The 26805-nt window shown below is 37.7% G+C and overlaps 1 protein-coding gene across 1 annotated transcript in view; it reads left to right on the top strand.

Moving 5' to 3' along the window:
• Positions 1 to 26263, top strand: part of acvr2ba (activin A receptor type 2Ba) — a 137398-nt gene extending 111135 nt beyond the window's left edge. Inside the window, exons 4-11 of the mRNA XM_028804171.2 lie at positions 4618 to 4769; positions 5752 to 5895; positions 6996 to 7139; positions 8942 to 9090; positions 21115 to 21229; positions 21339 to 21477; positions 21974 to 22104; positions 25486 to 26263. Coding sequence (XP_028660004.1) covers positions 4618 to 4769; positions 5752 to 5895; positions 6996 to 7139; positions 8942 to 9090; positions 21115 to 21229; positions 21339 to 21477; positions 21974 to 22104; positions 25486 to 25680 — 1169 coding nt within the window. The 3' untranslated portion in view covers positions 25681 to 26263. The remainder of the gene's footprint in view (positions 1 to 4617; positions 4770 to 5751; positions 5896 to 6995; positions 7140 to 8941; positions 9091 to 21114; positions 21230 to 21338; positions 21478 to 21973; positions 22105 to 25485) is intronic.
• Positions 26264 to 26805: the final 542 nt, after the last annotated feature.

The raw sequence follows: 26805 nt of genomic DNA, 5'->3' as shown, positions 1-26805 counted from the left end.
CGAGCCACCTCATCTGACTCCTCTCGATGCGGAGGAGCAGCGGCTCTACTCTGAGCCCCTCCCGGATGACTGAGCTTCTCACCCTATCTTTAAGGGAAAGCCCAGACACCCTGCGGAGGAAACTCATTTCAGCCGCTTGTATTCGCGATCTCGTTCTTTCGGTCACTACCCATAGCTCATGACCATAGGTGAGGGTAGGAACATAGATCGACTGGTAAATTGAGAGCTTTGCCTTGCGGCTCAGCTCCTTTTTCACCACGACAGACCGATGCAACGCCCGCATTACTGCGGATGCCGCACCGATCCGCCTGTCGATCTCACGCTCCATTCTTCCCTCACTCGTGAACAAGACCCCGAGATACTTGAACTCCTCCACTTGGGGCAGGATCTCGCTACCAGTAACATAACTGCCAGTAACATAACATTCATTATAAAAATCATCAAGTATAGTTGGGTACTCTTAAAAATGCAAACCATTTTATTTTTTTGTAAATTAATCTACTGTATGTAAAATGCATTTAACCAAAGCAGTATTGGTGACACTAGATAGATTATTTAGGTTCCTCAAATGTGATGGGAGCAACAAACTGCACTCTTGTGCAAATAATAACACTGCCAAGCTCATTAGAGGCCAACTATGTAAAATAAAAACCACCACATAACATCATTGTGATGGTCAGGCCTTTTAAGTGACATTGATTGTATGTCTACTCATATTTTTGTAATCAGACATTCTGATGAGGGCAGACATCTTCAGCAGCATAGACACTTGGGCATCACGCTAGTCTCAAAAGCGGCAGCTCTCTTTTTTCCATTCCTAAATATGTCTGCTTCTACATGTATAGTTTAGTAATTCTGAAGTGTGTTCTTGAATATAATTTTCAGTTGCTACCAAATGAGCACCATATTGCTACTGAATACTTGATTGTTTTAAGTGTTTCAAGTATGATTTTCACAAACTCGAATATTTACAGTCAAATCAAACAATTCAATGGAAACTTATTTTAACGGAATAATGACATTCATTTTTATTTATGCAGTGCACAAATTCAGGACTGTAATGTGCTTAGGAATTTAGCTTAAGGCCTGCTCTACAGACAGTATTTCTCGCTTTCTTGTTATTATATGTCATTGTAAATCAAGTATTAGTTTCTTATTAACTACTGAAACGACCACCACTGTCTCTGTTACATGATTTTTATATATTATGACAGTTAAGTGAAATTCCGAACTTTTTCAAGCTGTCCTGTAATGCACTATACACTGCATCAGTTTCATGCTTAGTCACAGGTACTCAATCTACAGAAATTGCCATCTCCTCTGTGCTTTTTGAGCCATCATAGATGTTTTAAATGATGCTGCTTAACTCTCACAAGCATGTATGTAATCGTGGATTGCCTGAGCACGTCTTGATTTAACGAGATACACTTTGAATTTGTGGTACTGATTGAGCCTCGCTTGGAAATTGAGGCTTATTCAAGTGAGGTTTACACAGCTAAGTATCGACTTCATAAATGTGGAATTTTCCTCTGATCTTTGATACACAGCGATGTGGTGGTGTTTCAGATTATTTGTTGAAAAGCATTTTAGGCTTCTTTATGACTTTGGTTAAAAGTTTGACCTTAGTCACAGCATAAGCAGTCATGTAACTTTGCAGGAGATCTTCAAGGCAATCTCATATTTAAGGGTCCAAGTGAAATGTATCTGAAAAATCTTGTGGCGGGTTGAGGCAATCAACCTTATGATTGTCTCCATTTGCATCTGATCACCATTTCTACATGAAAGCTGCTCTGCAGTTCGTCTTTCAGGCATCAGCAAGAAAGATGGAGATGCACAAACAGCACTGTCACTCAAAGTGGAGCCTAGTTGAGATTATTCATTGTTGGTTATAGTAATTGCACACTTTAAGTCAGGAAAAAAAACTATCTTTGTGGAGAATATAATTTGGTGATTAAGAGTTAGTTTAAATAAAAGCCACTTTGGCCAGCCACGGACCACATATCTCTTCCCTGCTGAAATGATCTGCATTATTATGTTCCACATTTAGCTTCACTTTAATTCCCAGAGAGAGGAAGAAATTATTTCAAGGATGGAATCAGTTATAGAAAAAAAAATAGTACATTAATGTGGAATGGATAAAGTCTTCACTTTTTGTGTCTTAAGGTATGCATTCCCATGATAAAGAGGGAATCCGTCCTTTCGATGACTGAGGGCCTTCAGGGTGTCCACATAAACTATCTTCACAATCAAAAGAGAAGTGTATATACTTAAACAAGTATCTGGTAATTTGGATTCTGCAAGTATCTGAGAGATTTGCTGTTGAAACTGGAGAGCTGCTAATGGATTTCCTCGTGTATTTGCAGTCAGCTTAAGGTACAGCATGTACTAAGAATTGATCAGGCAAAACTGTTTTCAGCTTCATTCTTTGTGGATTGGGTACTAAGTAGAACACTGTCTGCTTTTCATTTTTTTTCCCAGCTTGATTTATTTTTTGGGCAATCCATGTGAATATGATTGTGCATCTAAAGTTTGATAAATGTCAATTTTGATCCAATACCAGAGAGTAAAATTAAGTCTAAGCAATCAATCAGACTTTATCATTATAGCACCTTTCATAGTGAGCTGTAATTCACTGGGTTTTTTTTTAAGCTACGTTAAAGTTACGTTTTTTTTAACTATGTTAAAGTCAAAGTAAATTTTATTATCCCCAAATGGGAAATTCAGTTTGTCGTACGTGTTACATCTGACAAAAAGGTGATTTGATGGAAAAAAAAAAAACAATATCCTGTCTAAATGGTGCACATCAGAATTCTTCTTGCACTACAGTAATCCCTCCTCCATCGCGGGGGTTGCGTTCCAGAGCCACCCATGAAATAAGAAAATCTGCGAAGTAGAAACCATATGTTTATATGGTTATTTTTATATATTTTAAGTCCTTATAAACTCTCCCACATGGTTTATAAATATTCCCCGTACAGTTATACAGCATAAACCCTTTATATTCTGTAGTTATTAGGTAAGATTCGTTGAAATTATGTGTGTAAACACAGTTTATATACTACTCACAAACATACGTATCGTATATCATTGAGGAGTTTTATTTAATACGTAATACAGTTTTAAACATATTGAAATTGAGTAGGTAATATAAAAATACGTGAAAAATCTATAACATTTAAATGCTGTACATAAAACCAAAATGTTATTTTAAAGATACTGTAGAGCGTCTCCGATATCACATTTGTTACAGTCATTACGATAGACAGGCCACCGGCAATAAATACCAACAATGCAAGGAAAAAATTGTAAAAAATGTGTGCACAGTTACAATAAACGTACATACATGTACTAAGTACGTAGAAAAATAGTTTTGGGTACTCACCAACTTGTCAGATAACGATGACATTTACTGCACTGTCACAGCTGTTCTAAAGGAGCCTCTTCAGGCGACTGTGTAGCACCGCCGTCGTCTTCTTCCACTGAAGGCGTACTAGGCAGTGTTTTGCGTGTAAGGAACATCGTGATGGGCAGTTGCTGGCGCTGCTTTTTCATTTGTGTAAAGAGGTTCCTATACACTTCCGTGGCGCCGTCAAGAGCATTTTTAAATTGCAAAGAACGAATCATTTGCGGGTCCCATTCTTCAACTGATGTCTGGAGATCTTTTGCCATTCGTAGAATGGTCGCGAGACGCTCGGGAGTTAGCACAGCACCCAGGAGCTTAACCGCGTGCTCTGATTGGGTAGCTTCTCAGCCATCCGCCAATAGCGTCCCTTGTTTGAATTCAAATGGGCAAATCAACTGAGGAAGCACACGTACTGCAGTGAAAAATCTGCAATATATATTCACATATGCTTACATTTAAAATCCGCGATGGAGTGAAGCCGCGAAAGACGAAGCACGATATAGCGAGGGATCACTGTATTACTTCCGTTAAAGAGCCTAATTGCTGAAGGTATAAGTAATTTTGTATTACACTGCTTTAATTTAGCAATGCACTATTCTGTCTCTTGTGAAATTGATAAAACAGAGGTTATAGCATCAATGAACCTTAAGGACCTTTGCTAGGTCTGGTATAGCATATAGGTGTTTTGAAGACATTGATCATATCCCATCTCTTTGCTCATTGCTTTTATCTTGTTTTACTCTGGCATTACCGTTATTATGCAATGTTTCAAAAAAAATCTACCAAAAAAAAGAGATAAATCAATGATAAACACAGAGGAAGTAAAAGGTTAGTTTAGGAATGAACTGAACAAATGTTGGACCTTTTGTCTGATGTTGAATGTTTGTAGTAAGAGGTCTTATGTACAGAAACAGCAGTAATATGCAGGATGGGTGACTTTAGAAGGCAAGTGAATCTGTTAAGAAGTAGCGACAGAACAGGATGGAGAGCAGAGAATACACAAGGTGGTGTCCAGGGATAGGACACAAATGAAGTGAGCAGTTCAAAAGCTGGTAGTTGGTTAGGGAGTGGTACATACATAAAGCATTTTTGGAAGAGGCAGTGTTGAAGTGGAGTAATTACGAAGTAAAAATAAGAGCATCGTGGAAACGCTAAGGACCTAAACCCGTGATTATGTTTACTTAAATTTTATTTTATGTTTCTTGTCTTTGCAGTTACCTTTGAGCCCCCACCACCCACACCCTCACTGCTTAACATCCTGGTCTACTCCTTGCTACCCATAACTGGCCTTTCAATGGCCATGCTGCTGGCCTTCTGGATGTATCGCCATCGCAAGCCCCCATACGGGCATGTTGATGTCAACGAGGTGAGTGTGGACAAGGCTTGTTAATTCTGATTAGATATAACCTTTTGCTAAGTAAATAATAAAAAAAAAATGATGCCACTGTGTAGCTCTGTCACACTTTGTTGTTCTTTGCTACTTGTTCTTTTATAGTGAGTGCTGCTGTAGTCTTTCTTCCCTTATGTTTAATTTTTTTGAATTCATTAGAATGTAGATTCTAATGAAATTTCATTAACATTGTTCTCCATAGGAGAAATATACAGTAAAATAAATACATCTAACCTGATATAGATTGTGTATGCTGTTATTGACCAACAATGGCTCACCTCCATCTGCAACTGATCCCTGGCTTGTGTTCAGTGATGAGTTGGACCCTTTAAAGTACCCAGCAAGAGTATCGGTATCTTAGTGCTCTTCTGTGAGCTCATTATTTTGTCGTATTTGCAGAACTAGATAAACTTTGGTTTGTCAAAAATATACACATCAAACCAGTGACGAGCCATTTTAATTTAAATAAGAACAGAATAACTGACAAAATATGCTATAAATAACACCCTGCAGTAGGCTGGTTCCTACCTTGTGTCCAGTGCTGCCAAAATAGGGTCTAGCCATGTGACCTTGAATGTGATTTCAGTGGGTTCCTTGATGGATGGATGGATATAATGAATACTGGGTAAAACATGGAAGGAGAGAAGAGTTTTTGGAGAAAACCTATGGGGACAGGGTGCAACACAAACCACCGTGCCGCTGTCCCACTCTTTCATATCATGCGGGTGTTTTTATCAAGTGTTATATAACATTTTCTGATTTGAGTTCAATGTATGGCATACGACTTGAGGCAGGTTAAGTGACTTGATCAGGATCATGGAGGAAACCTGCATTCTTGTTGTTTCATGGTCAGTTTCTTACTCCTTATATCAGTCATGGAAGATATTAGTACAGGGGGAAAAAATCTTGTGTTTTTTATTTATTTTTTTATTTGCATTCATATTATCTTCCTTTCTAGGATCCAGGGCCACCACCACCATCTCCACTCATAGGCCTGAAGCCCTTACAACTACTTGAGATCAAGGCAAGGGGTCGCTTTGGCTGTGTATGGAAAGCTCAGCTGATGAATGAATATGTTGCTGTGAAGATATTCCCCATTCAGGTCAGTAACACGCATCTGAAAGATGTGGATTGCAAAGGTTAAACATCATTCCATATGCCTGGCAATGCTGACGATATTTCCAAATAATAGTAATTTTGAGGGAAACATAAATGATTGAATTGTAGGACTGGAGTGAGCACAAATGTGAATCCTTGTGCTTTGCCAAGATGACCTCTAAACTCAGCCTATAGGGACAGTAATGTTAGTTACTGTGGGAATGAGAACAGGCAATATGTTGGAAATGGGTAATAGAGAAATTCATGTAATGTATTTAAGACCATTTCTATGTGTCACAGGAGGACTAAAAGTTGTCCATTAGTTACTGGACTCTTCTAACTTGCAGTTTACACATACTACTCTAAACCTTCTGAACCCTGCTGTTTTTAGGGCCTGATGATCATTTTGTGTCTGTGGTTTGGAAGCAACAAGTTGGAAAACTGGTTTACCCAGTAAATTATTTTTCACTATCAGAAAAGGTTTGATATGGGCTTAGTGGTGGCTATCTGGCTGAAGGATTTGGGCTGGTAACTCAAAGGTTGCCGGTTCAAATCCTGGCAGTGACAGAAAGAATTCTACTCTGTCGGGCCCTTGAGCAAGGCCCTTAACCTGCAAATGTTCCAGGGGTGCTGTACAAATAGCTGACCTTGCACTCAAACCCCACAACTCTCTGGAGAGCAAGTTTGGGTATGTGAAAGTGACAAACTCCTAATACAGGAAATTGTATACACCGAATAAAGGATTAAAAAAAATGTTGGGGGGAAAAAAGGGTTTATTATCTGAGCATCTTTTATTTCTGTATACTTATATAGAGCTATAATTCAAAGACTAGCATCTATAGTTATCTTGTTAGGAAAATTTGTTTTTAGTATTTTTGAAAACTTTGTGGTTACCCCTGCATAGTTTTATTAAACCAGTTAGCAGCCATGTCCCTGATCTTCACAATAGCCAACTCCTTCTGACATAACTCACACACAGAGGTCAGGATTAAGTCTGGCATTTTTTGTCTGAATTTACTATGTATCCATGAGAAACCCCTACATACTCTCTCGTGTTCCAGTGCTGTCATGTAAAGCATTTTAAATATGCATGTGTTCTTACAGGATAAGCAGTCTTGGCAGAATGAACGAGACATCTTCCTGACCCCTGGAATCAAACATGAAAACTTGCTGCATTACATTGGTGCTGAAAAGCGGGGAACCAACTTAGAGATGGAATTGTGGCTCATCACAGAGTTTCATGAGAAGGTGAGGAGTTTTGAGTACGCGACATGTTATCTTTGGACAGAAAAAAAAATCTAAGCTATAGCCAGTAATTAAAACAGAATGTTGGACTGCGAGAGAATTTTGTGACCCATTTGATTGACAGCGTCAGCAGTTCTGCTTCATGAAAAGCAAACCATGGCTGAAGCTGTAAGTAGAGCAGGAGGGGAGGGAAAGTTCTGAGCAGCCTTATAATTCCCATTAGCCTGCCTCCTTGTAAACAGTTCTCTGAGAATCTGGTGGAAGTTGTCTCAAATGTCAGTTTGTGCAGATCTGAAGTAAGAAACCCACAGGCAAAAACATGCTTCTTTTTTATTATCCTGTTGCTTGTTGACATTGTAAGAAAAATAAGGTAAGTATACATTGGGTCACCTACTATGAAGGACAACTTGCCCAGCATATTTGTTTTCTGATGTTCGTTTTTGACCTCTGCACTTATGCTTTATTATTAATTATCGTGTAAAACACCTTAGTTAATATTCATTGTCAAGTACGACTGGCAGTTGAAAGATTATATGTTGGTTTAATGGGGAATTGAGCCACTAGATACTTTCAATCTCCAATATAAGACTGCTGTTACTAAACTCTGATTTAGTGTAAAGTATGAGTGAGTATGAATTCTAGATTAATCACTCAAAATCATTGGCTTTTGCAATGACTTAAAAGCACTACATTGAAAAATTATATGTTTTCTTTTGAAATGTGATTTGAAATGTCCTGGGCTGCAAGTATAATTTTTTAGTTCAGCCAACCACTTTGAGTAAGTTAGAAGAGTACTCTATGAATGTAATTAATTGTTAATTAATTAACCAATCAACATATTGGTGAGGAGGAGAATGACAAAAGCAATGTGGAATACCCAGAAGTGTGACATGACCATTGTTTTGTTTAATTGTGCCCCCATGACAGCATAAATAAAAGCAAATCGCATGTGCATCCACAGTGACATCAGTGTTTAATACTAGATTCTCAAACCCAATTGATTCATGTTTTTGACGGTGTAGGCTAGGGGTAGTGCATGTCGCAGCAGCAAAGGGCACAGAATTACATATAAAGCCAGTTAATTTTAGGGCCTTCTCATGCACTCCCTCATGAAATTGACAATTATTTTTGTTGGTGATAAAAAGAGACGTAGGGTCCTTATTCAGTAATATTTCTGGATAGGCCAAAATAAGTGGCTGTGAATTTAAAAAAGAGTTTAAATACATTATTCCTTTTTTTTATTTATTTTTTTTTTTGTACACTCCCATCATCCTTCAAATTTTTAGAACCCTTTTACAAATACATGTTGAGTTCAGACCCAAATTGTGAGCTTCTGTATGTGACAGATGGGTTGTGTGTTGTGATCGCAGAAAGTGACATATTTAGAAAATCCATCATTCATTGGCACTGACATTCTCCTTGCCAAATGGGGACTGAGTCTGAGCAATTCTAAGGTGTCAGAGGCTGCTGTGAAGGACAGGCCTGTTCTGCTTATTAATTAAAAGTGTTCTTTCTTACTGTCACAGATCTGTACAGTGTGGCCATGTTGGCCAGGAAGTTGACCCAGCTGTTCCAAAAAAACCCATCGTGTCCATGCTTCTATCATCAGATGGAGAGCCTGAGGCATTGCTGTTACAAATTATTTTGCTACCATTTGCTTACAGCCTTTATGAAAGTCCCATGTTTTCTTCATTGTGCAGCATTTTGAAATGAATGAAACGGAATGGAAGAGAAAATGGCAGAAAAACTACAAAGCAGTATTTGAATTAACATCAATATTTATTACTTTTCTTGCCTTTACACAGGGTTCCCTGACTGACTATCTGAAAGGAAACGCTGTAAGCTGGAATGACTTGTGTCACATTGCTGAGACGATGGCACGTGGGCTGGCCTACCTCCACGAGGATGTGCCTCGTTACAAGGGAGAGGGACCCAAGCCTGCGATTGCGCATAGGTAACAAAGCAACTCCTGCTCCTCACCAGATTTTCCTTTCATTTCATGGTATTGCTGCTTGCTGCCAAATGAAAAGTGTTCTCACCCCAAACACCCTAAAAGTCTGTCTGTGAGGTGTCATGATTGTAATCCCACTATTTACAAATAATTTGGTCTGAAAATATACCTGAGCAATGTTAGTCTGTGTGGCAAACTATGGCCTACTAACAGGGCCACTAAAGCATTTGGTGGTGGGCTGCCTGCAGTAAATACATATGCATTTATGTTAATTAGCTTATGAATAATAAATTATTTGGGGGAATCTGCAGAAGGGGAGGAGGTGCCTTTAAAAAGACAGCTGATGATTTGGTTCAGGGTCGATGGCCAGGATGACAGCTGTAAGACGACCAGTGGGGGAAGGAGACCCAATCTGCAAAGGGGGCAGAATGACATGTCTTGTGCATTTATTTTGTTAGCCGTCTGGAGTCAGGGATTATATTTATTAGCTTTATAAATGTGGACTCTCATTTAGGGGCTGACTGGGTGATTGTATTGTTTCATGCTGTGTGGCTCAGGGATAAGACTGCTTAATGAATTGTGGAAAGGTTAGGCCCAAATGCCAGCCAATCAAGAGAAATATAATTTTTCTTCTTTCTTTTTTTTTTTTGCTCACAGTGAAATAGCCTGTATGGCACAAAAAAACATAGTCTTTGTTCAAGTTAAAAGATACTTACTAAGTGAGAGAATCATGCTTAATTGGTTTTCTAGTTTATTTATTACTTTGTTTTCTTGTATGTTCGACTCCATTGCTACTTAAGCAAATGTTTTCTGTACTCCCATTTTAGTCTGAAAGCAGGTGGATTGTTCTCTAAAGCAAAGCCCGGAAATGGTTTATTAAAACTGGTCCAGGATTAGCTCTTTCTTCTTCAGAATGGGACAGAGGCAGTGCAGCATATAACAGGAATGTAGCTATAATGCCATACCGGGCTGAGATGGAAATGTAGCTGGGCAATGATTTAGAGGAAGGTTTGCCACTTGGGCACAGTGATGAGTCAAGGGAGAATTGCAAATGAAGCAAATGCACATGTGCAAGTGCTCTCCTACATCTTTAATAAAGATACAGGTATTCCACTAGAAACAATAAACCCCAAATGGATAAGTATCATTAAGTAAAATCTTATACTGCTTCTCTCCTGTAAATTGGAGCTTCTTGTCTAGAATCTTATTTTTTTTCCTCCACCCATTTCATCCTCTCTAGTGTCCAGTAGTTGCTGTCAATCTTCTCATTTTCATTTCCACTTTTCCTTGTGCTGGTCAAAGTGCTATATAGCAGGGCATAAGAGACCTTTCTATTCTCAGTAGCAGTCTCAAGCTGTTCATTTAGAATTCAAAGGTGCTTCCCGGCCACCTGAATGATATCCCACAGGCATCTGCAGTAACACATCCAAGTGTACCAAGCTTGATAAATTTCCCTTGGAACCCAACAGTGGGCATCCTAGGGTAATACCTAAACTACCTCAGTTGCTACCTCTTGATCAGGAAACTGGCACAACTTTAACTAAACGCCTCGATTGTCCTCCCCATGCACGCTCTATGACACCAATTTGAAATTCTACTGTATCTTCTGTATTAACTCTTATGCCCTTTTCCAGTTTGGTTTTTGCTGTTGGAATGGATGATTACCCATAGCAGAGTGGCAACACATGTGGTATTGTGCACTCGGTTTTTGAACCACAACACATTCCTTCAGGAGGGATTTGATACATTTTTGGCAGCTGTATTTTTGGTTTCTCTAAGAATTCCAGTTGGCTCGTCTGTTCCAAAGAAACACTCTTAACTGGACTGCCGAGTCTGTATGGGCTCAGTGTCAGGGTTTGTATTCCCATAATAGTGTTGTATGACTGACATACAGACCATGGTTGTTTCCTGTTTTATGCCCTATATTTATGAGACGGACATTAGTTTTCCTCAACCCTGTATAAGAAAAGATCAGTTTAGGCAATGGACAGGTAGAAAGGATATCTTTGAATGTTAAATGATGAGGCATTTCGGTGGCCTGCAGAAACCTTGATCATGTCAGTCTAGAGAATCCACTTTTTCACTCAAGTCTTTTGAATTGATCTTTGAGATCTTTGCTAATCGCCATTATGAAAAGTGACTGGACTGCACTTAATAAATATGTGGTGTTAGGTGGGATTCTGCAGTTATTTTTTTTTTTTTTTTTTTTTTTTTTTTTCTTTGCTGGTGCTTCCAGTACAACATATTTTTAAGCATCAACATTTAACAAATCCATTTGCTTTTGGAAAACAATAATGAATTTCAAGTTCAAGCAGGGTGAGGCTGCATAGTTAGCTAAATACTGCCATCTAGTGGGTTCCATTTTTATTTATTTTTTAAATTGACACTTAAATCACTGCAATACTGTTGAAACACATTGATGTGTATGAAAATTGGAGAAGTTTCCTGATCAGAAGAAAAAGGAATTTCATGGGTGACAAATATTCCTCAGCCAATGAAACTTGTTAAAAAAAAACAAAAAAAAAACAGCTCAAAGTTGTAACGTCATGTCTTGCCATTGGCTTCCTGTATAACCCTAAATGCTTCTCCTACCTAGTATCAGATTGTATGAATACATATTTACTGAACATGTAGCACACCCTGGAATGTTGATTACCGTGAATGCCACTATTTACAAATAGACACTCCATTTTGTATTTTAAATTGCACCCATCATCCCAGTGATTAAGAGTATTGATTGGTATTAAATATGCCAGTAGTTGAAAGTATGGTCCTCTGAGGCAGAAGTTCAGGACCAGAACCCTTAATCATTTTCATACACTATTAAGTATGCTAAATACACATTTGATGGCATAAAATTTACCTTTTTTTAATTATATTACAGATTAAATTTACATTGACTTTTTATCAGTTTAAATTGTCTAATGCCAAGGGCTCATGTGTAAGTGACAGCCTTTTTATTTATGTTTTTTTTTTTTTTTTTTAGAGCATATGTTCATTCCGTGGTGGTGTCTCTTTTCTCGTAAACTTGCTACTTATTTTTCCAAACACAAACACCTAAAAGTTTTAAGTAGGTTTGGAAAGGGCCATGGAGCTTGAAAAAGCATCAATGATTTCTTGATACCGCTAAGACAGAATTGAAAATTTGACCAGTATTTTCAGTTTTTGTGATGACAAATGCAAAGTAAGTTTTTGTTTAATTTAGCTTGCCTAACTAGTTTACAGTACATAAAAAAGACCTGGGTGATTTAGGTATATCCTCAACATAAACTGTACATGAGACCGTAGCAACAAACATGACCATTAAATTACAGCGACTTCCTTATTTGAAATATGTTAAATCAAGAAAGTATATAGTATATTGTAATCCTAAAAGTAAGACACTAAAAGATAACCACACTGTTGATTAACTTAACTGCATTTCACATGTTGAAAGTAAAAATACACTGTGATGAATACCAATGAGTTCACAGCAAGTCAATACAAGAAATAACTGGCAATATCTTTACAAGAAGTTTAATTTTAGTCAAATGTTACCCTATGAGGGATGTGTGTGTTAAGGGGGTAGATTTCACATACTGTAAATGTTAGACAGAGAGGTGAGGGCCATAGACACATGGAAGTAAATTACCCAGTAGTGCGTTGTAGACTAGTACTCTAGGGACCTTCAGAACTCAACTTGATGTTAGTTTGGAGAAAGTAGATACAGCAAAAAGGACTTGCCACCCTAACTTGTGCTGTAGCTAAAGTCTGCATTGCTGGCCACAGACCGTGACACTAATGGGTGACTTTATAAAATGTGTGAGCCCTACTAGTGGAGTAAAGGAGCATGACGGAATGAGATCTGTTCAAAGCACTGGTCAGACTGCAAGACTGTCTTGCTGTGATATTTTGTAACAGCCGAGATAGTTATAGAATCCATACTTGCAGGTTACTGATTAACAGTTAAGATTTGGAAAGCATAACAACAAATTTATTAATAATATAGTATCTGCTGCATACTTCTGAAAGTTTTGACAGTTTGTTTTTTAAATATATAATTAAATATTTGACATACATGTGGAAAGGGCTATAGCTTGAGCACAAAGTGCTTGGGGACCCAACTTACCTTGTCTCCTAATTTGCAGTAAAATCCTTTCAAATTGTCCTGTCTTCTGTATTTTAGGTAAATTGTGGGCTAGTCTTCACACTGTCTGGGTTTTTGTTGCTTGTAACTTTAATTGATTCTAAAGAGGTAAAATAAATAAATAAAAAATAGAGTAGTCAATATTATGTCCTAGTTTAGAGTTTTAGGGGTCCTGAAGCAGGTCTGAACATACATGTGTTTTAGTCACTTAGACATGGGTAGCAGATATATGTGTATGTAATCAACATAAGACTCTCAAACCCATTTAATCCATTTCAGAGCTGTGGAGGACCGAAGCTAATGCTGGCAGTGCAGGGCACAAGACAGGAGATACAACATTTTGCTATAGCACATTTTCATTCAAAGGACAAAGCTCAAAAGTGCTTTACAAGGTATCAAAGAAAAAGTTACCATACCATACCACTTACTAAGTCTGCTTAAACATGAGCAGATCATGGGGAGAAAAAACTACAAGAGAAGAAGAACAAATTAGAAATGGATAAAAGTAAAAATGATTAAATATCAAAAGTAAAAGATAAGAATAAATCAATAAGTACATAAATACATACATACATACAGGTACTAGAAGAACTAGAGTCCTCATATATAGATTCATTTTTAAGTCTGATACTGTGGCCAGGGAGGACAGAAAAAAAAAAATAACTTCAGGGGCAAGATATTTAAGAAAAATCAAAATCTACAGGGATTCCAATGCCAAAAGATAGCCTAGCCCTCACTGGACAATTTGCCAAACATAAATGTACTTAATTAGTTTCTTATTGTTTTTAAGCTTTGTTATGCAAGATTTGATGCAGTGGTTCTCGCCAGTGGTGGGAGTATCCACTTTTGTTCCAACATCACAGGTAGCTACACAGTACTTTGATCAGATGGCGGTAAGGAAAGAACGATACCACAGATAAAATGGAGAAGAAAGCAGATAAAAATAGAGGTTAATAATGGTTGCAAGGCTACTTCATCACTTCTTGCATAATAAATACTAATATTAATAATTATGCATTTTATTTATATACGCCTTTCCCATGCTCTGGGCACCTCAGAGTCTCAGAAAGAACAGCAGGGTATATGTAACATTGGATACAAATATTTTCTGCATAGAACACTAAAACAGATCAATACAGGATATACTGTATGTATGAAGCATTAAATAGAATAAAAGACAATAAACCAGCGTAAAATACTAAATTTGAAACTAAAAGAAAAGGCTGAACAAATAACATCATTTCTGGTGTAACACACACACAAATTATCATGAGCATCTGGAGAGAGAGGTGAACTTAATGAAGGGGCAGAATGTCAAGTTAAGTTAAACACCTTCCTGAACAGATGAGTTTTAAGTTGTTTTTTAAAAGAATGAATGGAGTCTGCTGATCTAATTAATTTCGGGAGGTCATTCCAAATGCTGGCCACTATACAGCTGAAGGCCCTGTCACCCATAGAGTACAGGTTAGTGTGGGTCACAACAAGATTGCCAGAATCAGGGGACCTTAGTAGGGAAACAGGAGCATAGTGATGGAAAAGGTCACTGATGTAGTATGGTGCAAGGCAATTTATAAAATGTGTAGGTTATTAATAGAATTTTATATTCAATCCTGTAAGACGTAGGGAGTTAGTAACGGCAAAGCAGGATGGGTGTTAAGTGCTCGCTGTTGCTACTTCGTGTAAGAACTCTTGCAGCACAGTTTTGAATCGACTGGAGATGTGATACCAAATCATTAGTTACCTGAAGCACAGCAGTTTCACAGCTGTGCTGCACTCTGAAACCAGACAGGGTTCTATCAGTTTATTAGACGTTAAGTGATTGGTGAGGTGGGAGGCTACAACACATTCAAGAACTTTTGATGGAAAAGATAAGTGAGAAATAGACCAAAAATTGTTAAGATTGTCGGTATTAAGATCAGACTTTTTTAACATTGGGGATACTGAACCGATTTTAAAAATGGCTGTCACAAAGCCAGTGTCAAGGGATGTATGTATTATTTTTGTAACAATCAGGGTTATGGCATGAAGGCAGGATTTAAGAAATGTGTTGGGGATGGGGTCTAGTACACAAGTCAGCCCCATCTTGCAAAGCAGGTCATTAACAAATGCAGATGTAACTGGTGAAAATTCAGAAAAGGTTGCTGGATGGAGTGTGAAGACAGGGAAAGATATTGTATAAATGGATAATGGACTTACGGTATGTTAGTTGAATTATTTAGATTTTTAATTTTATTGCAGAAAAAGTGGAGGTGTTTTTCACACACCTATGCTGTGTTCCATTTGAACTGGGAAGTAAGAATTTCCGAGTTTCTAGTCAGACTTTTCAACTGGAACACTGCCTTTAGTCAGATTTCCAACTTGGAAACTCTGGGCTGGTTTTTCCCCCCAAGTCCAAGTTTGTCCATTTACAGTACAGATTATGGCATCAATCCAGAATGGTACGTCGTACACCCCCAACTTTAGTGAAGGCCATAGTGTTATACTATTTATTAGCACTTCTGTGTAATTATGTCTTGTTAAATCAGTTGTACACACAGTACTGTCCAACCTCTATCCGTGGATTTGTTTCTGCAGTGTTTGGATGTGCAAAATATTGCGTAATGCATTGTTATGAACTGTATTTATCCCAATGGAGCAAGCACAACAAAGTTTTTCCTGGACACATCCATATTGGTTTTTCGAATGTTTTACTGGAACGTGTTCTACTCGGGTGTGACATCATTCCCAGCTCTGACATCTGACTATTGAGGTAAATGGAATGCAGCTTTAGCTCTTGGAATAATAAGCAGACCACTATTAGAAGATCTAAGTTTACGATTTGGAATGTAGGAGCACAGGCAGTGTATTAGCATTGATGTCCCAATTCGATTTCGATTCACAATGTCCGGATTCAATTCGATTTCAATTTTGTCTAGATTGAATTAGCATGCACTGACATATTTGAAGTGCTGGCTTTTTTTGAGATTATTTAACCATGCATAGAGAACATTAATATAATGTGACAAATTTCAGTAACACTTTATTTGAAGGTGTCTACATAGTGACTTCATAACATATGCACTAACATGGAATAACATTTAAGAAGCAATACTTGTTAACTGTTTATTACTAATCATCAGTATTTGCAAAATGTGGAACAAAATATCATTGCTGTTTTTCATAGCATTCATTCAAAATTCTCTGTAATTTAACAAACATACGTATTGCCACATCAGAGTACATACATTATGGGGGGCTGCAATAGATAGATAGATACTTTATTAATCCCAATGGGAAATTCACAATCTTCAGCAGCAGCATACTGATACAATAAACAATATTAAATTAAAGATTGATAATAATGCAGGTAAAAAACAGACAATAACTTTGTATAATGTTAAATGTTAACGTCCCCCCCCCCCCCCACCCCAGGTGGAATTGAAGAGTCGCATAGTTTGGGGGAGGAACGATCTCCTCACAGTGACAGCAGTCTGTCGCTGAAGCTGCTCTTCTGTCTGGAGATGATACTATTTAGTGGATGCAGTGGATTCTCCATAATTGATAGGAGCCTGCTGAGCGCCCGTCGCTCTGCCACAGATGTTAAACTGTCCAGCTTCATGCCAACAATAGAGCCTGCCTTCCTCACCAGTTTGTCCAGGCGTGAGGCGTCTTTCTTCTTAATGCTATTGATGTGGCATCTGCTTTGTAAAACACCTATATCATCTTGTGAATAATATTATAAAACAATTACATTTTATTGAGCAACGTATTTGTGTTATGTATCTCCATGTAGATGCCCTTGAACTAAACTGTTAGTCAAATGTATTCCACTATTTTACATTTAAACTAATTTTGAATTATTTGACATTAAAGATACAGCACAAAGTTTTGTGTTCTTCTATAATTCTACAAGTTGCACATATGTTCAGTTGTTCACGTGTAACAGTCCTGTTAATCGGTTTCAAAAATGTGTCATTTGTTCCTCCTCGGCCAAAAAGGAGGTGTTTTAAAGTGAGGACCTAGAATTAATGCTTGTTGACAGCTGTGTTGGATGAATGGAATATAAAAGACAAAGAACTAGCCATTGTAACAGACAATGTCACAAATCTGATCCATGCGGTTCAGGTTATGGAGCTATCTCCCGTTTGCCTGTTTTCTACACAGTCTCATGTTGGTATTGCAGACTCCTCTGAAAATTCCAACAATTAACCGCTTGCTCAGCCAGGTGAGGCTTGTTGCAAACTTTTTTCATTGTAGCAGTACAGCTAGCCACCAAGCAAACTTTATTGGACTTGCCAACACACAAACCTCTGATTGATGCAGTCCTATGATGGAGCAGCACGTTTGAATTGCTAGAAAGGTTTTTGGAACAACAATCGGCCATTTCAGCTGCTCTGTAAATGGGCAGCAAGGTTTCACCCAGTGTGACTGGTATGCAGTGTGGTTGTCAGCAACACATCCGCTAAAGGGGCCCAATAGTTTTTAATTTAGTGACATGTGATTGTCACATAGGAGTCTGCTGCCATGGATGTCGAACTACTCTCTCAGCAGACCTGAGAGATGTTCCGATGCTTTGCTTAAGATCTTCATAAAGTCAAGGTACAATAACAGTTAATTGTAAAATCAATATTTTTACACAGGCGTTCTCCAAAGTATTGGAAGGAGCAAGATTATTTAGATATTTATATAATATTAATAGTATTATAAATCAATTCTACAGGAAATGTGTAACCAATGTAATGATGCTAAAACTGGAGAGAGGTGCTCATATTTTCTTTTTTTGTTAAAGATTCTTGCTGCTTCATTCTAACCTAACTACAACCAATTGATGTATTTCTTAGGTAGTCCTGTTAGGAGTGCATTACAGTAATCTTTTCTTTCAGCTGTTCCCATTTAGGGGTTGCCACAGCGAATCATACATCCCCATCTATCTGTTTTACTTTTTCTGCCACACCGACTGCCTTCATGTCCTCACCACATCCATAAACCTTCTCTTTGGCCTTCTTCTTTTCGTCTTGCCTGGTGGATCCATCCTCAACATTCTTTTCCCATTTTTTTCTTTCCACTGCACGTGCCCAAACCTTGTCAATCTAGCCCCTCTCTCTTGGTCACCAAACTGTTGTGCGTGTGGTGTCCCTCTAATACAGGGGTGTTGAACTCTGGGCCTGGTGGGCCGCAGTGGCTGCAAGTTTTCATTCTAACCCTTTCCCTAATCAGTGACCAATTTTCACTGCTTCACCTTCTTTTCCCTTCATTTTAATAACCTTGTTTTTTAAGGATTCAGTCCTTTGAATTTGTTCCTTTCTTCATTAAATGACAGCCAAACAGAAATGAGATGTGAAACGAGCCAACAGATGACCAGCTAAACTGGGATTTCAAACTCCAACCAATCTCTTAATGAGAAGCCAATTCTTACTGTTAATTAAACCCGTTATTTAATTCCATGGCTTGTTGCTGCTCTGATTCTTCCACAGCAGACATTTCCAAAACTGTTGATGTTTCTGTTTTTCCTAAGAACACCATCAAAATGTTTCTGTGACCTGAGAGATCAGCCTTACTGAGACCTTCACCATTCTTTATTTTCAGATATTGTGTGATGGGCATAGGTGAGCTGGTCATGTGGCGGCTTGTTTTGTGTCTCATTGTTGTTAGGCTGCTAATTAAGGAAAAGGAGACAACTAAGGGGCCTGAGTCAAGTTAATTAAAAGTAAGGCAAAAGAAGATAATTAGCAGCCAAATCTGATCATGAATGAAGAAGATGGTTAGAATGAAAACCTGCAGCCACTGTGGACCTTCAGGACCAGAGTTCAATACCCGTGCTCTAATATATTCCTTTCTAATCCATCTACCCTTGTTACTCTGAGAGAAAATCTTAGCATCTTTATCTCTGCCACTTCCAGCTCTGCCTCCTGTCTTTTTATCAGTGCCATCGTCTCCAAACCATTCAACTTAGCTGGTCTCGCTATCATTTTATAGACTTTCCCTTTCACTCAGTACACCCTGCTTGCACTCTCTTCTTCACCACGCTGCCACGCTGTCCATTGCTTTGGACTGTTGAACCCAATCATTTAAATTAGTCTACCTTCACCACCTCTGCTCCTTGCAGTCATATGCTTCCACCACCTTCCCTCTCACTTACGCAAATGTACTCTTAACTCCTACTGATTCTCATTCCCCTCCTCTCCAGTGCGTACCTCCACCTTTCCAGATTCACCTCAACCTGCTGTTTACTTTTTAAGTGCATTACATTAATCTAACTGACTAAAAACAAAAGCTTGAATTAATTTCTCAGCATTTATAAAAGGAATTAACTTTTGAAGAAAGCATGGCTATCCATCTCTGGGTACACCTGTGCAAGTATGGTTGTGTACATAAGGTCAATTTGGAATCCCCAATTTACCTAACTGTCATTGGGGGTGTGGAAAAAAGATCCACATAGATGTTTAGACTCTACATGGGCAACCATCAGATGCTGGATCTGTGAGATGACAGAGCTACCAATTGTGCCATCATGCTGCCTTTACAACATCACAACACTCTAATTAGTAAAGGGGATCACTTTCTAAATCCAAGCTGAATATGTGCTAAATTTCAAGTGTAGGTTACCTGTTTTTCTTTATTGAATTTTTATAAATGGTAACCAAAACTATTTTACAAGCAGTAATTTAAAAAAAAAATCTTTACAGACTTGAATGTTTTCAGTACAGTCTGTATTCTGTATCTCAACCTAACAGTAAAGTTGGACATTTTTAAGTCACGGTTTTTATATCATTCAGAATTAACAGATTCCCCTTGAAGACAGCTGCATGTACAGTATCGTAAGATCATATGCCCCTACCTTTTTTGTTGTTAAAATATTGGTAATGTTAAATTTATATAGGAAAGAAAAAAATGTAATAATTGTATTCCATCAAAGATCTAAAAGGGTTATACAGTGGACAAGCCTGATTGTATTACCTGTTTAGAAACACAAAGTAAACCTCAAGTGGTATATAAACCGCCACACTTTAATTTGATACAGTAATTAATTTCTGTTGCTGTGAAGAGTCACAGTAGTCATTAGTTGAACATGTACAGCCATTTACACTGTAGCTCTGTAGCATGCACAAAAGGAAAAAAGTAACACTCCTACAACATTATGGCCCATCTGGCAAGCTTGGCAAGTGCCGCCCCAGGCACCTTGGATTCCATAGCACTAATAAGATGATGACCATTTGCAGCTTAGCAGACTGGCAGTTAAGTCACTGTTTTACACTCAGCGGGACGCGTGTTTATATCATTCACTGGCTCCGTTGAGATGGGTATTCCTGTTTAGCCCATTTTGAGGGCTTTTAGGCCTTGATGTCCAATCCAATGACTTCAGACTTTCATAGATTACATTTTGGCTGATGTGAGGATTGTGGTCCATTTGTTGCACATTACACAGGTGAAAATATCATTCTTTTGTTTATGGAGTTTGTGTTTTGTACTGAAGGAGTCCTGCTTATGGATAAACATAAGCAAGTTGACAACTGTTGTTATTAAATGTTACAGAGAAGAGTGGAACATTCGATTTGAATTACTGAATTGCTAAATGTGGGACACCTGGGAGAGAAAGTCAGTAGGCTATTTTCATGCCATATCTTCTTTTACATGGGTTAATACGGGTAATATAGTGTAGGCTAATTGGGTTATGTTAGTCCAATAGCCCCTGTTCCAAATGACAACTTGTTCTGTTCTTTTCACAGAAAGGAATTTGGCATTATGTAAAGTAAAGGTTTATGAGTTAATAACCTCAAACTATTAGACGAGCTCAAATTTCTCACCAAGGTTTCATAACGGCCTGTTTTTATGTGGATGTAATATCCTTTAAATGCTACTTCCCATTTAATTTTCTTTGTGTTAAATATATATAAATATTTTATTCTACCCCACTTTTTCAGAGATTTTAAGAGTAAGAATGTGCTGCTGAAAAATGAGTTGACAGCAGTCATTGCAGATTTTGGCCTGGCTGTTCGATTTGAGCCTGGGAAGCCACCTGGGGATACACACGGGCAGGTAACCATTTTACTATATAAAATGTTGTAAAAATGCTCAGGCATGCTGTGTAGTGGCCTGATGGTAAGACGTGTGTGTTTTTTTTTTTTTTTTTTTTTTTTTAATATAGGTGGGGACAAGGAGATATATGGCACCAGAGGTGTTGGAGGGAGCCATCAACTTCCAACGGGATGCCTTCCTCAGGATAGACATGTATGCCATGGGCCTGGTGCTTTGGGAGCTGGTGGCACGGTGCACAGCCTCTGATGGTGAGAGATTATGGAAAGAAATACTTTCAGTACAATTTGAAGCCATTCTGTCTTACTGCACGTTTTCTTTTTAGTTGCTTAAGAAACAAGTGTTCTTCCAGCCTCAGGTAAAAGGATTAAGACTGCAAAATTGTACCAAGTGTTCCAATTTCTTGCAATTGCTGCAGTCCAGATTTCTATCATCTGAACAAAAGGAGACATTTGCAATAAAATATTTATAGCTAATTCAATATGTGGCAGGAGAAACCTAAAAGCCAGTAAACAGAGCTGTGTGATGTGGTATGAAGAACAATAAATAACAAGTCTTGAAGCTGTTTGTTGCAATGCTGGGCACATTTAGAGGCTCTTTAAAATACTGAAGGGATGAGAGGCAGTACACTGTGTTCCAATAAACATTTAATATGTCCATTATGAAGGGAAATATTAAGTAGTTTCCTTAAACCTTAGGAGGTCTTTAATGTTTCTCTCTCTCTGTCTCACTTATTCTGTTTTCAAGGCCCTGTCGATGAGTATGTTTTGCCATTTGAAGAGGAGATTGGACAACACCCATCCCTGGAGGATTTGCAGGAAATTGTTGTCCACAAGAAGATGAGGCCCACCATCAAAGATTGTTGGCTTAAACATTCTGTAATTACAGATTTTTTTTTTAACACATCTTTATTTGGCATTTGATAAGTGGCATTCAAATGAAAATATTATCGTTGCTTCCTTCATTCTTTTTGGACTGATTATAGATTTGAGGTGTCTGTAGGTAAATGATGTTCTGTGTTCATATACAGTAAATGTGGGCCTCCTTGAATGAGCAGAAGCAACATATCCAAACTGCTCGGAATGTATGGCTGTTGTGTAACCAGTCCAAGCTTTAGTTCCATTTTACACTCTAAATAGGCTCCTTGCACAAGAAGAAGCAGACTTGAATTAACTAGTTTAATCAACTGTTAAACATGAAGACTACTGTTACAATGTTATGCTACAAATAATACTGCATTTAATGCAAATGTTTTCATAATCCTCCTACCTGTAACTTAATGCCATTTATTTTTATTTATATATAAATTTGGAGCCATTTCAGGGAAGTCATCTAGCATATGAAAAATCAAATTTAGTTCAAAATGTTGAACTTTCAGTTTTTAAGTTTTGTATGGTTCTTTATTCTAGTGTATCACTTACCAGTGTACCAATCCAAGTTATATTTATATTGATTCGATACTGTCCCCTTGATACTTATATTTAGTATTAGCTACATTATATGACCCTCCCCAAGTATGAAATGAGTACTATGCCCTGATGTGCAAGCAGCAGAAGATTAAATATGGGCCAGTCATAAAATACAGGGCAGTGCAGCATTAAGAAGTAGCTGACAGCAGATGATTGCATATAGATACAGCAAATACAAAATGCAAGTGGACAGACCTATCAATCACTGTAATGAGGATTGTGCAGACAGAACAGAAGCTTGTGGCCCAGCCCAGCATATGACCGACATGTGGAGGCACTTGTGAAGAGTGATCACTGTTACACATACGGTTCCTATGTACAAGTTTAATTTCCTTCTCTGCATCTCTCTTCCATTTCCTTCATCTGTCTTATGCATGCAGATCTGGAGAATATATTTGAATATTTTTACAGTTTAGGGATTAAAAATTAAATGGAAAGTTTCAAGTCAGTCCATTTAGATTCATGTAATTCAAGGGAGGTCAGCCATACTTCATGTTTAGACAGGGGGAGGAGAATGGTTAAAGGTTGAGTTTTAAATTGTTACATAATTTAAATCTTTGTCTCCTTCCATTCCACTAGTTCTTTGACAAATCACAAGTGTTATAGTGAATCAAATATATAATCAAGTATTTTACTTGAAGATATGACTGTCTCGCTTGTTCATTGGTCAAGAGTCCTTCTCAAGGGTGGTATGGAGGTTCAGTTGATGCAATGTTCCAAGTTAAAACTGGGCCTAAAATCTTCTGCACATTCCCTCCATTTATGTTTGGGTTTTTCTTTAGCCACTTTTTTTTTTTTTTTTTTAAATTCCCATGTCCTAAATGGAGGTGTGTTATACTAACTGATAATTCTAACTGTGTCTTGTTTGAGTGTGTTCATCAGTGTGCCTTGTCCGCTCAATGTGGCTAGGTTAGGCTCTGGGCTTCCTCAAACACTGAATCAACTTAGGTGGGTTTAGTAATACAGTACTGTTGTAGCGTTTCTCCAAGGATTTTAACATTCTTCAGCTACTGGAATGATTTAAGCATTCAGTATGATACATGCACCAAAAAAATGTTTCTTAGTCCAAGTATGTGTATTCTAAAAGGTTTAGTGAAATTCGCACAAGATTGAAGAGAAAAATTAATAATGCACACAAAAAAAACAACATACTTTTCCATATTGGCACGACATACATCACATCGGCACATACATTAATATATGCATTACTACAGTTATCCCATCTGAACCAAACCCCTGCAGGTATCAAAATCCATGGATGTTATATAAGTCCCTTATATGAAATGGCGTAGTATTTGAATATAACCTATGCACCTCCTCATGTATACTTTGAATAGATTTACTTATAAGCGCATTAGCAGAACTAATTTCAGCTTCTTTCTGCTTTATTGTGCAAATGCTTGATGTGTTCTAACCGACTTTCAGCTTACAACAGCAAATGATACACTCCCTCTTAAGAAAATAAACATCTTAGATCTTCTCAAAAGTGGTGTAAGCTACCGTCTGACATAGCCAATTTATACTCTGGCACAAAGAGCTTCAGATGGATTAGCCCACAGTGCAGCCGCATGCTGGTCTGTTTATAGTTCAAGTGTTCAGTACACTGCACTGCATAGTAGCAGAATTTTCTTTATCCTTGTATCAATCTTACAGATATTTCAATTTCTGCCTGCACAAACTTTCATCTTTGCTCAGGGTTTTTGGGTGATTTCACACCATGAATTTGTTCACGTTTGGCTATTGCTGTGTGCTTTAAATGTTGGATTGTATAGGTGTGCGTAGTGACACTTCCTCCAGTGAGCATGTGTTTTATCATCTAGTGCATGCATGGTGCCAGGTGGTTACAAAAGTGTGGGGGGCACGCAGTTGTCAAAAGGAGGGGTACGCATGCTAGGACTGATGAAAAATGTATCACATGCTCCTCAGGCGACTATTGTGGACATACAGACACACCAAGTATAAACAGGCTTTTAGCCTTTGAGCTTGTACTGATTAAGTTCTGTCACTTTGTACAATCTGTCCGTTGCTACTGTTGATTGGATGATTTAGTGAAGTCCTTAGACTAGCCTTGCTGCGTTTGATGATGGCCTCTAAATGAGCACCAAGATGTTGATCAAACTTGATTTTAGAGGAAGTAAAAATTATAGCAATCTTTATGTAAGTGAAACAGTGTAAGAATCATTTCTGAGCCACAAGGGACGAGAGTGGAGGGCTATTGCATCTTCCTGACCCTGTCTCTCCCATGCCAGTCCTCCACTCAAGCCAGTGTCCCACGGGTAATGCTTACACATCTGTTCATTCATGTGAAATTAGCGTAGTGCTTGGTGCATGGCAAATTCATGTTTTGCTTTTTGGAACTTTTGGAATTTATTTATTTTTTTCCCCCCAAACACTTTTCTTTCCATGGTTGGTTAAATATGTGGATGCGGAACCTTTGGCTATGAATGGTCGATTGTACATACATATACACACATGATATGGCATACAATCTGAAAACTGTATGCCTCTGTATCTTTCCATTTGCTAACGTACAAATTCTCTTTCTGTTTAACTGAAATCATTCCATTGTTACATCATAAATATAGCAGAGTATTAAAACATGTTCTCTTATAGGGGATGAAACAGAACCTTCCTTTGCCTATGTAAAATTAGCATTCTTTTATAGTTAGGCAAATACATATGTGAACATAACATTAACTCTCACTTAGTAGGATTGGCTCTTACAACTGTTATTTTCTGTAATTTTTTTGTCCAGTGTCACTCTAATAATTATTTTTTTTCCCTCCTCAGGGTTTAGCACAAATGTGCGAGACAATTGAAGAATGTTGGGACCACGATGCAGAGGCCCGTCTGTCGGCAGGGTGCGTCGAAGAGCGCATCTCCCAGATCCGTAGATTGACAAACGGCACTACCTCGGACTGCCTGGTTTCCATGGTGACATCGGTCACCAATGTGGACTTACCACCCAAAGAGTCCAGTATCTGAGTCCTTGTCAAACCCCTCGTCTTTCCAGACTCTGAATTTCTGAAGAAAGCTGGGGGAGTGAATAACAAACATGAAATGCAGCTGCTATTTTATCCTGACTTTTTTATTAATTATTATTATTTTGGATTGGATCAATATTACCAGCACACTTCTCTACTGTATTTTTGAGGAAAAAAATAATAATAAGAAACAGGAAAAAAAAAAAAGCGGATATCTCAAGCGCATTCAGGTGCCGACTTATGAATGCTGAAAAAGGTGCAGGTACCTCAACTATTTCATTTCAGTCATTTGAGTTGTTTTTGGTTTTGTTTGTTATGTTTTATCATTATTGGAAGGGTTTTTTTTTTTTTTTTCTCGTCTCCATCTCCGAAGATGGTGCATTTTGTGACAAAAATAACTGAACCATCTACCATCTTGGACTATAAAACAATGCTGCAAAACCTTGGAGGAATAATAAGACTGTTACACACAATTTATCTTCCTCAAGGACTTTCTCTCTCTCTTTATTTTTGGTATTTTTTTTTTTCCTTTTTCTGAAAGCGAGTGCTTAAAATAACGGTAAACGTGTCTTTTACGGAACTAACGGGTGTCACTGGAACACACTATATATATATATATGTATATATATATATATATATATATGTATATATATATATATATATATATATATATATGTGTGTATATATATATATGTGTGTATATATATATATATATATATATATATATATATATATATATATATATATATATATATATATATAAAATATAAACATGGGAGAAGGCAGGACAAAGGAGTTTTTTTGTTTGTTTTTTTTTTTTTAGAAGGGGTGGATAAGTTTCGGGAGGAACACACAAAAGAATCTGGACATTGTACTTTGCAGCATTTGGTTAAAAAATTTTGTTAGGTACGTAAATCTACTCAGGTAACTGGTCTTGGAGGGCAATGTTTTAAAGGGAGGGGTGGGAAAGTTTTTTTTTTTTTTTTTTTTTTTTTAATTTAATTTGTTTTTATTTTTTTTTTTATTTTCATTTTTTTGAGGCGGGGTGTTGTCCATGACACACAGTTAACTCAAAAAGATAAGTGAACGTGTCTGCTCCTGGAGAGATCTGGGTTGCTAAAGGTGT

This window comes from Erpetoichthys calabaricus, chromosome 6 (assembly GCF_900747795.2).
Source record: "Erpetoichthys calabaricus chromosome 6, fErpCal1.3, whole genome shotgun sequence".
NCBI lineage: Eukaryota > Metazoa > Chordata > Cladistia > Polypteriformes > Polypteridae > Erpetoichthys > Erpetoichthys calabaricus.
The sequence above is the reverse complement of the archived record's forward strand: the minus strand, read 5'-3'. Positions and strand labels throughout refer to the sequence as shown.